We start from the raw sequence: 13,351 nt of genomic DNA on the forward strand, positions 1-13,351 counted from the left end.
TCTCTTACATTTTGCCTACCTCCCTTTCAGTCACAATTAGTTTCTGAATCTATCCAGGACTTGCAGTGCAAAGTTAATTGCAGCAAAAAAGGAAACATCCTAAAATCCTAAATCCTTCCTTCTCTCCTTCTTCTGTTTCTACTCATTCTCTCTACTGAACAAACCTAAATAAAAATCCTGGGTATGAAGAAATACTCTGAAATTATTGGTATTTATTTTTTGTATTCAAACAAACAATGAGCACCCCCCCCCGCCCCCCCCGAAAAAACTCAACACCCAAACTCAAACCAATAAAAACAAATACACCAAAAAAAAAAAAAATCCCAACAAGCTAGGAAAAATATTGAGACTAATAGGAATTGCAGAATTTTATTACCTTGAAAAAATTAATTGAGCTTCAATATCAGACCTAGATACTTGATGTAGAGGTTTGTGCTAGAACAGAAGCTGTCCAGTGTCTCAGATTCCTCTCTTAAAGGACCCCATCATCCTTTAAAAGATACCTTTACTGTTAATTTTATTGTGCTGAGAATTGTTTTCCTACAAAATGGTCGTGATTTCTTCCCCCTGCCAAATGCTGTGGTTCATTTTGACAGTGGAGCAGTAAAGATCACTGGTGTAGTGAGAAAAGTCCCACCTTTATTTGGAGCTGACCTGCATCCTTGAGGATAAACATGTCTCACACATGTGAGACAGAGAGCAAGACCAGGGGTTGGAAAGGCTGCACAGGTGGAAGGAGACAGTTCTTTGGCTGTTTGACCTCATTTGACACAGGTGCAAGCCATGGCAAAACCACATGCCTGAGCAGCAGATCTTGATGAGAGTAACATGAAGGCATGGGCCACGCTGATTCCTGGGCAGTCAGAAAAGTGTGAATAACAATTTTCATGTCCCAAAGGAGCCCATTAGTTTCACAGCCTGACCTGCTTTTGGAAGCAACATTTCCTTCAATGTTGGCCTTGATCAAAATAAGTGAAAACTCCCAACATCAGTAGTTGGGAAGAGAAGAGGAGCTGTCAGTATTACTCTTCCCAAGTTGCTGTTATCTTTGTGACAGCTTGGTCTTAATTGTCTGTTTCCAAAACTTTGCTTTTGACAGTGACAAGAAAAGGGAAAACTTACAGGAGGGGAGTGTGTTCTTCCTACCTGTTAATACAAGACATAAAACTGAAAGGTGCCAGGTGCTAAAAGATGCTTTTTCTCACACAGGAGCACGTAGGTGGAACAGGGAAAATCATTGCCATGGGATGAGAAGAAATGAGTTAAGGGCTTGCTCGGTGATTTTATGCAGGAAAAAACTCACCTTACAGTGAAAGCTAAACATGGTGTTTCTCTATCTCCTGTTGTTTATATAGTATAGGATACCTGGTAGCACTTTGGCACTGCCTGCTCCAAATGATTCTTAGATTCTGTTGGCTTTGTAATACTCAGGGGCTTCTGCAGGATATGCAAAGGGGCTGCACTTGGAATAAATGTGAACTGCACACAGCTGATATGAATTGGCTTCAGGGTATTGCTTCCATAGAGAAATCTGGCCCAACATCTACATTTGTTTTATCCAAAGAGGAAACAAAAACCCCCAAACAAAAGCTCTTGTGAAGGGAGTGTTTGTCCAGCAGCATTCCTGACCTGCACCAAGGTACCCACACCCTGCGCTGCTCCTGGGAGCTGTTCCTCCCCACCTGCAGTCGCAGCTCGGTTTGCCATGGGTGACGTGTGGATCTCCAGGCTCCTCCTGACATTCCTGCTGAGCTGTGGCACTGACAGGGAGTGGACAGGACAGGGCAGAGAGGAACAACAGGCCAACCTAAACTTGTTCTCATTTTACCTGCTTGCTCTGTTGCTGGGGCAGGGCTAAAATGAAGAGGAGCCAACAAGTGCATTTTGGAAGGTTTGCCTTGTGAACCAATTAACACTCCACTTATCAAGTCAACTTTATATAATGTTAAAGGTCTGAAGTGGAGTGGAAAGTACAGAGCTGGTGCACAGAGTTAAGGTTTAACCTCTTTCTTCAGCCTGTTCCCACCCACATCCAGATAGCAAGGAGACATTGCAGGGTGGACTTTCCAAAGTTACCTCTTGTATTCCTTGGAGGGCCTCTACCCTTTTAAAAGTGATGGTAAACCTGGTTGCTTGTAAGTGACTTTGAAGCCAGCCAGGTGATAAAACACCAGTTATTTAGTGGACTTCCTGGTTTGTGTTAGTTTATCTCAGCACTAGAGTGCAATCTAAACAGAGTCATTTTTTAATATTATTTAAACATTTCAGAATCTATGTAGAATTCCTAGCAACCAGTGCTGGGTTCTGGACCTTCTGGGACATGTTGGTGTGCGACTTGGACAGTGCATCGAGGTCAGTGGCCTCACAGCATAAGGTGCAGAACCTTATTTGCACTTGAAATTTTCAAATATATGTGGGGAGGGAGATCAGAATGCTTCATTTGCATTAATGTTAAACTAAAAATTGAATGTCAAGTTCCTTTGCCAGATGTGAATAAAGGAAACAGTTAAACCATGAGAAATACATGAGGAGAGCTTTTATGTAGTGCAATATATGTTCCTTAAGACATAGAATTGGAGCATATACCTGTGAATTTAATCTTTTCAAAACTAAATGCAACATTCTTGTCCCTATTTGTGTTTTCCTTGATTTGGTGCATAATTTATTTACATGTTTTCACATAGACAGATACATTTTCCTTTGTTTTTTGCACATACACAGATACAACACAGAAACCTGCAAAATGAACAGGTGCTGCAGAAAAAAAAAAGTTCTGTTTCTTCTGTGCTACAAAGGAAAAAAACAGGGTGTAAGATTCTTGTTTTTTCTGGGTTTGAATGGGTGCTGCAAGACTGCGGCAGGAGCCATGTGAATATTTGGACAATTTGGAAGATTTCAGTAACTCTGTGGCTGTGCCAATGAAACAGGAGTTTGTTTCTTTCTTTGTTTGTTTGTTTGTTAAACTTCTGCCACAAAAAGGGCACCTATTTATTTATAACCCTGGTGGCAGATTGAAACATTGTTTTATCTGTAAAGTTCTGCTGATTAGTTAATAAATAAATACAGTCTAATGAGTCATATTATATAACACAGCCACCAGTAGCTGCAAAATAAATTGAAAACATCTATTAAAGTAATAACAGGCTATAGGCAGAAGCTCCTGAAGGTGCAGATAAGGACACAACCCTTTAGATGCTGTACCTGAACACTGATATTTACAGATTGACTCTAGATTCTGGCTTTGTGGCTACTATAGGCAGGGTATGGATAGGAAAATTTCTTTTGACTAGTACATTTACTTCTAGCCAAGCTGTAGCATGGATGAAGTCCTCAGAGTTTATGTATAGGATGAAGTCCTCAGGGTTTATGTATAATCTGGTGTTCAGCACTGCTTGTTGTGGCGGATCAAGGGAGCACTGAGCACTGGTACAGTAGTCACTGCTTGCTGCTTATTGGGCAGTGCTGTAAACAACTGGCAGGTAGATGCAGGTGTCATGCTGCTGGCTTGTGCCCTGGAGGTGTTTATAGGAGAGGCAGGCATGTCAGAAAACACCGGGGTTGGAGGTTTGATGTTTTGCCATTGTTTCACTGGGTGCTGATGTCCCACCAGTGTCCAGCTGTGTTTCGCTGCCAGCTCTAACAGGACATAGTAGCTGTCAGCAGAAATCACTTATCATTGACTGCCACTGTGCAAAAAGTCAGAACGAGCTGCTTTTCATTTGCTGAGAACCTCATGAAATGTGGTGGCTGTTAAATAGCCATGTATATATCAATTGCAATTGACTGAGAGGCATTGGGCCATGAGGCTGTGAACTCAGTCAAGTGCTCTACTATGAGCTCCAAGTCAAGACCTGTATGTAGGCAGTTGTACTGCTACTTTTTGAGTTTTGAACCTTTCGAGGTGTCCAGAAACCTTTACTCAGTGAAATTTAACTTGTGTGATCATCTCTACTGCGTGATCTGGTGACCCAGCCCTTTACCACAGGGCCTCATGAACCCTACCACTTGGCCCAAAATATGTTCATCTAAAAGGTCTTTGTAAAATGGAGGCATCAGAATTCTGTGAGGTCCAGAAACATATCTACATCCCTTGAAACATAGCCCAGGTATTGCTGCCTGTTCTTGGACAGGAAAGATTAAAAAACTAAAGTGAAGTTTTCCTAATGTGACTAGAGATTTTGTTCTTTCTGAAAATTAGATTGCTTTAAGATGTCACAGGTTGGGCCCTCAGGAGAGGATGCACTTGACACTGGGTGTCTCCATCTGTGTGTTTGTGTGCTCTAGCCTTTATTTTTATTAGATGTTTACATGTTGTGACTTCGGCATGCAGGTTGTCTTGGGCTGGTCCTGGGACTTGGCATTATTTCTGAACCCCAGTATCTATGAGTATTGTGTGTGTGTGTGTGTAATCTCACCGGCAAAAAAGAAAAGCAATGCATCAAAGAACCCCCATGAATTTCAATTAACACATTTACAGTCATTAAGCACAGCAGTGAGATACAGCTTCAGAGTGGGAGGCAGTTCCCTTTGCAAAGCTACGTGCTGCTCAGAGCCAGCATGGGCTTAGGTCTCACTCTAATTTTTTTGTGATTAGTTCGTTCAGGGGTCTGTTATTCATGTAAATATTTTTGTGTGTGAGGCTTTGAGCCAGGCAGCTCCAGACAAGCTGAGGTGCAGTGTTTAATTACAGTAGTGAGGCACAGCCACCGTGTAGCGTCTCCAGAGCCTCAGCCCTCCTGCTGCAGCCTCAGCTCTGCCTCGGCCCTCTCTGCCTCTCCGAGCTGCATCCCTGGCACGGGGAACTGGAGGTGGGAAGGACAGCAGCAGCTATCATAGCCACCTTTCTGCAGCTATTGCACCCTCTCTTTTTGTCCCATGTGGGGTAAGTGTCGCCAGGCTTGGGGCATTTGACATCCCCCTGCCCTCACTGTTTACCAGTCTGAAAGGACTCCATGTAGCATATAGCCTCACAATGCCACATGTTGTTTTATTTCTGATTTGATTTTCTTATTGTTCCTCTGTTCTGTGCCATCTTAAGTATCTTCTCCTGCTTTTTAATGTTCACTTCCATATCTAATATAATCACGGTGTATTATTAAGTCCCTAATTTCTCAGTAGAGGTACCAGTGCTATTTTTCTGCGTCTCCCTATTTGTGAGTGCTCCACAGAATTAGCTTCTGTGCATCTGGCAAAGTGCATGAGTTCATTTACATGTGAAGCTGTGAGGAAGGGAATTATTACCTTAATCATACGTATAAATAATTGAAGCCCAGGAGATCAGAATAACTTGTCTGCAGCCACAAATTAGTAGTATAACCAAGAGTTGAACTGTACGCTCCCTAGTCCCAACCCAGCACCTTAAATCACATTTCCTACCTCTGTTTTAAAGCTGATTGTGCTCTGGTAAGTCCCAGTCAAGGCAAAGGGCTGCTATGTAGGCACTGTGCAACTGCAGAACACTTCCCTTCACTCAGGCACCTTCCAGTTGGGTGGAAGAAAACAATTAATGAATTAATAAAGATTACAATTATGATGGGGGACTCACTGATATGTTGAGATGCTCAAATATATCCAGAAAAGGGCAACAAGGCTGGTGAAGGGTCTAGAACACAAGACCTGTGAGGAGTGGGTGAAGGAGCTGGAGTTGTTTAGCCTGGAGAAAAGGAGGCTTAGGGGTGACCTTAGTGCTCTCTAGAACTCCCTGAAAGGTGGCTGTGCTCTGGTGGGGATCGGTCTCTTCTCTCAGGCAACCACTGATAGGACAGAGCCTTATGCTGCACCAGGGGAGGTTTAGGCTGGACATCAGAAAAAAATTACAGAAAGACTGGTTGGGTGTTGGAATGGGCTGCTGAGGAAGGTGGTACAGTCACTGTCCCTGGAGTTGTTTAAAAAAAGACTGGACGTGGCACTCAGTGCCATGGTTTACTTGATAAGGTGGTGTTGGGTCATAGGCTGGACTTGATGATCTCAAAGGTCTTTTCCAACCAAGCTCATTCTGTGATTCTGTGAAGTATCAGCTCAAAAGAACAATTCAACTTTCATACTGCTCCAGAAAGCTTCAGTTGGAGAATACTGATGTTTTCCCCAGCCCTGGGGTGCTAGGGGCCGAGCAGGAGTTCAGATTGTATAGAAATAAGTCCCACTCAGTGCACTGCTGTCAGAGGGTCTCTTGGTCTGAGCCAAAAGTAGCTGCATTAAATGGCCATGCAGTGCCAAAATCCTGGCTGGCTCCGCTTCCACAGTCTGGGCAGGGCAATAGGGCAGAAGTAACAGAAATCTGGGACAAAGCCTCTGCTCCTTGGGCCGGGCCAGCCCACGTCACACGGGCAGCGATGCCCAGCCCTGCCTGAGCGGGACGTGGGAGTGCTCCAGCTGTGACCATGGGCATGAGTGAATGGACAGGGAGGAATTATGCTCTGCACTGCTGCAGAGGACAATGTGCTGCCCAAAACAGGGAGCGTAGTGTCCGTGCTCTTAAGGGAGGCAGGATTTGATCTCACTAAAGTGCATTGCAACTCTGAACCCATTTGTCGCTTTATATGCTTATGGCAAGGTGGTACCTGGGATGCCTTGTTGTTTCCCTTTGACTTACTTTATATTCTGCTATACACTCCCATCTCTTTTGAGAGCAAAATTCTGTGTGAATGCCTTGAGGGCTCTTTCTCTTTCACTGACCTTTTTTTATTAATGTAAAGAAGTTTCCCTAGGCCCAAGTCTGCTTTCTGTCTTGAATATTGACCTTAGAGTTACACCATCTCATTGTCGCTGCACGCAGGCTTCTCAGCTATCAAAGTTCACCCACAGGACTCAAAGTATTCCTAACTCAGAAACACCTTGCTTTTATGTCCTCCTCCTCTTTCCCCTCCTCCCTCCACATGAGCATTTTAATTTCACAAGCAAAATCCATTTTGCTGTGAATTTTGATGAGTGGTTCACCTGTTTCCAGGGTAAAAATTGTACTTCAAATTTAAATGTCTTTTTCACTGTGACTGTCATAATATTTTCCATTTGAGGCTGAGATTCCACCGTGGGTTTTCTGTGCCATGTTGTCATCTGTCCAAATCTGAGCTTAAATGCGTGGAAATTCTGACATTTCAGTAAGAAATATAAAGTGGGGTTTTTATGTTCTTCAAGTTAGCTATTTCATAGGTGTGGCCACTGGGTTTTGCCCAGCACTCAGGTCTTTCCCAGTTCAACAACAGATTGAAGATTTCTCAAGATTTTTGGGCTTGTTTGCATTGACTGTGCCGTGTCATTTTTGTGAGAATAAGCGGCGGTGATTTTTTTATGTGATTGTTGATCCTGAAAAGCTGATAACAGAATAATTACCCCAAACCAGGGATTTCCAGCCTGACTTTGCTTGGCAAGCAGTGGTTGCGTATGATGCCGAATGTGGTGCCCGTGTACGTGCGGATCTTGGAGAAGGCAGCTTCAAATCAGGCAAACTTGGAGCTGTTTCACAGTGAAAACGGCTCTGTGCTAGAAACACTGGTCTTTAGTGGGGGTTTTGGTAGGTTTAGTGCTGTTGGACTCCTGATCCTCGAGTCAATGCCCTTTAGTCAGAGGCTGCTTATGCCCAGCAGTGTGAACTACAGGTTTTGGGGGCAAATTTTGAATATTGCTGTTTGCCTACACTCAAGTATTTGACAAAGGCTGAAATTTCTTTTGTCAGTCATGTGGTTTCATGTCAGGTTGTTATGTGGAACAAAGTACGCTGTTGAGATTATCACTGAAATTGAATTCTCTAAAAGGCTTTTGCAGCTTTCTGTCAGGTAATATGAAATACATAGAAATGTACACCCACTGGCAACATTCACTTCCTTTTTTTTTTTTTTGTCATTAACTTCTTTGAGAATACAAGGGGATATTTGCAGCTATTTCAGTGGCTTGACATTTGTCACAATGATACAATTTCTAAAATGTTGACTATAATTGCTGCCTCAGCTCACTGAACCTCTTACCAAACGGGCTGTGAGAATTGCTCACAAACTCCTGCTATCAGAACTGATTCCACAGTGGTCTGACCTGATCAATTGCTCTTTAACACAAGTCACAGTCACTCTGGGTAATTCTATAGCGTAAATCAGATTTTACACTTTTAGGGCTATGATGTGATTGCATCTCTAGAGCCAGGGGGGACAGAGTTGGGAAATGAACCCAAGGGAGTTGTGCTTGATACTACTCCACTGGCACTCACAAACTTCATTCTTCTCAGTTGTGTATTAAACAACATGATCAACATTTGCCACATGTTGTTTATTCTCTTATCTTCCCCCCAGAGAAGGGAACGTGTGTACTGGGCCTATTTCTTTCCTTGAGGAATTATGTTCCTCAAATCCCATATTGCCTGTAGAAATCATGTCTTTATCATTAACTTTTATCCTCTCTATTAACCTTCAAATTTGATGGAATTTGGGTAGCTGACTGTCCGAGATATCACTGGAAAAGCTCTGCCATGTTGTATGTGAATAGTTACTGAAATGGTTACAATGCAACCATTTGAAGCAGTCTAATAAAACATCTTTTTTGACTGTTAATTATTAATATTTTATAATATGAGCTTGTAGCAGAATATTCTTCCCCATCTTAAATGATAATAATGTACTTAATTGTAGCTGCCTAAAATAGTTGCAAGCAAGCACCCCTTCTTGTGTCTTACAGTTCATCTAAGTTGCTTGATAGCTTCATGTAGCCAAACTGGATGGGCTAATTCAGCCCTGCTTCAGCTCAGTTAACATAATTCCTTCCATTGCACTGGATTTTTTTATTAGACACCGCATTAGCTTCTAATGAAGGTGTCAGACTGACAGACATTGATGCCATCTAGATGCACAAGGAAGCATTGTAATGGTGATTATAGAAGTCTCCCCATCCTGGGGAATCTCTGGTGTGTTTTCCTAAAGGTGCCTCCAGAATGAACTGGCTGGTTTATGTTTAAGAGCTGCGGCTCCATCCAAATCGTTCACATCAAGGGCAATTATTCCGGGAATGATAATGAGTCTCACACTGGGCCTCCACTGAGAATTCCATTACCAGCATCAGTTATGGCAACAGTGTAAGCAAGTGAGCAAACTAAAATGAGGGCCACGACAACTCTTTGGTCTAAGACACACTTTCTTGAGGATAAGACTTATCTCCAAACAAAGAAATCCACCGTTTGGATACTTTACTAAAAGTAGGTTTTTTTCCCCTCGGTGGAAAACTTGGTTGTGCCACCTAAAATGTGCACACAAACTTTTTGGGAAAACCTGAAGCTTTTTTGAAGCATGTTCTTTTCATCACATTCCTTTTTTCTGAGACAGAAACATTTGAAAATGTTGGACCAGCTCTGATACCACGGGCTGAGGCTTTTTCTGCTTCCATTATAGGATGTGGCAAATGCTGGTCCTTCTGAGGACCCTGAGGGTTTCCCTGACTGGCGTTTTTCATGTTTGAGCCCTCTGCCCAGCTCATTCTTGGCTGTGCCTGTCCCCCCACAGCTTCCCTGTGTTTTCCCATCCCAGTGGTGATGGTGCAGTTTGGCTGCAATTACTGCAGTTCAGATTTCATTAGGTAAATGACTGGGAAAAGCTTTCAATATTGGGACAAACCCAACAGAAACATGTAGATTACCCAACAGAGGATGTTCTCAAATTCTTTGGCCAGAAACTAAAATTCTTACCTAAGATTTTCAAAACTCTGGAAGAAGTTTTGACCTTCCCCTTCCCTCAGCCAGCTCTGAAGTTTGCAGCCGATGGTGTTTTACTAGACTTGCAGCACTGACTTAATAGCTCTTTAGTTATTAGAGGATAAATGTTCATGTTCTACAAGTTTAAATTATATTAAAAGCCTTTATTAGCACCACTTGGCAAAATACCTTCTGGCTAGCTTTCTGGCCTTGGGCTAGGCCATTCTTGTGGTTTCTTAATGACATACTATGAAATGGATATAATTTATGAGAATTTGGTGCCAGGTTTTGCGTGTATTGAGAAGCATTTGCTGTTCGTGCTCAATGCTGCTGAACAAAATGAAAAAGATTAGGAACTTGAATTATGTCTTGCACTCATCTGGCTTGATTTTCCCTGGCCTTTTGGATTTTTGTGTGTATATATTTATATTATGTATTTTTTTTATATTATCTGGTCTCTGAATTACTGGTGATTGCTCAGTTCTGGCATGTAACAGTCCTGTTACCAAAGTTACTTTCAATTTATTTTCCAACCCTCCCTGAGTAATCTTGGCAAAGTATTCTCAGTGAAAGAACTCCTCTGAGCCACGTAATAGGTTTCCCCACAGCTGGGAGAGAATTAGGCCACTGGGGCAGCTCATTTTTTTGTGAAGGCAACTGTGCCATGGGCCAAAGGCCTCAGAAGTTTCTTTCCCACGAGACTTGGTGCTGGGGTGTGATTCAGCTGGTTGGTATTTTCCCCCCTCTCGGCATCTGTTTATTTGCTTTGCCACCAAGGCCGCCTCCTTTTCCTTCTGCTGATACGGCGTCAGTGTGAAAAACGGATGGGGCAAAGCACCTGGCGGGTGGGAGGAGGCGTGTGCGGTGGGAAAACGGGGCTGGGAGAAAGGCTCGGGGCTCGAGTAACCTTTCTAAGGTGTCTTTCCATCACAAGAGTTGTTTGTGGCGGAGGTGTGAGCTGTGGTGGTTGCAGCAGCGGCCGCCCCGTGCGGGTCTGACCTGGTGCTCTCTCTCATTCTTTCCGCAGTGGGGAAGCCTCACAAGTGCAACTACTGCGGCCGGAGCTACAAGCAGCGCAGTTCTCTGGAGGAGCACAAGGAACGCTGCCACAACTATCTGCAGAATGTCAGTCTGGAGGCTGCTGGGCAGGTCATGAGTCACCATGGTGGGTGCAAACAGCCCCCGGAGCTCCCTTGGACTTGGAGCATCTCCTGCGGCTTTCTTTCCGTCTCTTTTCCTTCCTTCCTTCCTTTCCTCTGTTCCATCTTAGAGAGGGCTTACACTCCAGGGAGACAGGAGAAGAAAAGATGGGCTAAAATCCTCACTCTGTCCAGTTTAACAGCCCTAGTTGTGCTTGTTTTGTTTAAGTCAGTATTTCACTTTTTAGTATGTGCACATATGCAGACATGAAAATAAAACCAAGTCTCTCGTTCAGAATTACCCAAAAAGTTGTATCATAGAATGGTTTGAGTTGGAAGGGTCCTTAAAGACTCTCCAGTTCCACCCCTCTGCCATGGACAGGGATACCTTCCCCTAAACCAGGTTGCTCCAAGCCCTGTCCAGCCTGGCCTTGGACGCTCCCAGGGATGGGGCAGCCACAGCTTCTCTGGGCACCCTGTGCCAGGGCATCACCACCCTCACAGGGATGAATTCCTTCCCAATATCCCATTTATCCCTGCTGACAGTGGGAAGCCATTCCCTGTGTCCCGTCCCTCCATCCCTTGTCCTCAGTCCCTCTTCCAGCTCTCCTGGAGCCCCTTTAGGCACTGGAAGGGCTCTGAATTCCCTCTGGAGCCTTCTCTTGTGCAGGTGAACACCCCCAGCTGTCCCAGCCTGGCTTCTAGAGCAGAGAGGCTCCAGCCCTTGGAGCACCTCTAAGGCTTCCACAGGACTCACTCCAGCAGTTCCATGTCCTTCTTATGTTGGGAGTCAAAGCCATGTGTAAAATGTATGATTCTCTTCCTCTTCCTTTCTGATATTGAGTGATAATTAGAAAAGATAAGGAGAGCAGAGGTATTCAGAAGTCATTATTTCTACCCTTTGTAATATCACCTTATCCCTCCAAAAAAGGGAGGGATTGATGTAAAAATCTCTAGAGCAGAATGGAATTCAATAGTGTTGTGAAAAGTAATTATACCAAAAAAAATGTTTGTATGCATTTACATTTGCTAGTATTAATATGTTAACTAACACTGCATGTGTTAATATACATAAGGACTGAAGAATGCCAAAAAGATTGTTGAAAGCAAGAAATGTCAAACTCTGTGAATTTGTTTTCAGAAATTTCTGGAGCTATTAGTATGGATAATGAGCATAATGTCTCAGACTGCAGGGTTGAAGGCTTATCTGTAGCACTAAATGTTAAATGGTAGCTGTCCAAAACTGGTTATAATTTTATTCAAAATTAGTATCTCACAAACTCTTCTAAAACTGAGCTTCTTTTAACTTTCCAAAGTTGTCTTTAGATGTTTGTTACTTGATGTCTTTAAAATTTTTTCACTATTCAGAAAATATAAAAATGGAACATTTTCCATTTTGATGAAAAATTACCATATACCTACAAATACCAAAAAAGTTAGGTTGTGGGTAAATGAAAAGGCAAAAGAACACTTCCACTTTTTTTTTTTTTTTTTTTTTCCATTTTACTCATCATGATTGAGTGGAGTCATATGGCTTCATCTGGAAATTATTTCTGTAAAATCATTTTTAAAAACCTGAAAATGCAGGCTGAAATAAAATCTATTCAGCATTGCTACTATAGGCTCTATTTTGGTGATAGAAATCTCCAAAATTTTTTAAATAATACTATCCCATGACCAATTTAAGCCTGTAAAGGCACATTAGACAGCTTTAGCACACGTTGCCAAAATATTCATACAGCTCTATTAAGTAATTGCTCTCTTTGTAGATACCCTGCAGACTAAAGTCAACATTTAAAATGTCATGGATGTTTTGAAGATATTGAAGCGAGTGATTATGTGCCTGAAGTGGCTTTTTTTCTGGTAAAAGTCAGTGAGAAGGCAGATTTCAGGGCTTTGCTCTTTGGAGGTACCTGTTTTGGGCTTGGTCAGTTAGGCAGGAGTTGAACCACTGAATTGATCCCCAACAAAATACACACTCCTTGTGCTTGTCTGGTTACCAGGGAGGGATGCCTTCAGTCAGCCACTCCTTGGGGAATAACAGGAGGCTGCCCATAGCTATGACAGCCAGGATGTTTGACATCCTGTTGTGGTGGAGCTTCCCAAATGCTTCTCAGTGTCTGGGTTTATTAGACAGTTATTTATTAAAATCATAAATTAAAATAACCAAAATTTCTGAGGAAATCTAAAGCTTTTTCTAAGCTGCCAAATGCCATGGCAAGAAGGGTAAGTCCTTAACCTTGTCTGCCCAAAGAAGCTGCAGTGATTGACCTTGCATTGACTTTTCTACCACCTGAAGTTAAACCAGTGCAAATCCCATGTGGACAGTTCTTTTATTTACAGCCTGACTGACTTTGCTTGGGCTTAAAATAGAAGTGTTCACACAACCACTTCACTTTTCTCAACAAAATTAGCTTAAAGCAGCACTTTGAATTCAACTAGTGCCTCTTTCTCCTCCAGGCAAATATGTCTGTGCCTCCCCTGGTGAATGTTTAAGGGGATGTTTGATCCACTGGCTTCATTTAGTTGTTTAGTGAGGGCACAG

General features: G+C 42.8%; 1 protein-coding gene across 3 annotated transcripts in view; it reads left to right on the top strand.

Annotated features, from left to right (window-relative positions):
• Positions 1 to 13,351, top strand: part of IKZF2 (IKAROS family zinc finger 2) — a 114,108-nt gene that overhangs the window by 83,943 nt on the left and 16,814 nt on the right. For all 3 annotated transcript variants that reach the window (XM_083864920.1, XM_083864922.1, XM_083864921.1), the window contains one exon: positions 10,695 to 10,832. In XM_083864920.1, the coding sequence (XP_083721046.1) occupies positions 10,695 to 10,832 (138 nt within the window). The remainder of the gene's footprint in view (positions 1 to 10,694; positions 10,833 to 13,351) is intronic.

The sequence above is a fragment of the Zosterops lateralis genome (assembly GCF_965231275.1).
Source record: "Zosterops lateralis genome assembly, chromosome: 7".
NCBI classification, from domain to species: Eukaryota; Metazoa; Chordata; class Aves; order Passeriformes; family Zosteropidae; genus Zosterops; species Zosterops lateralis.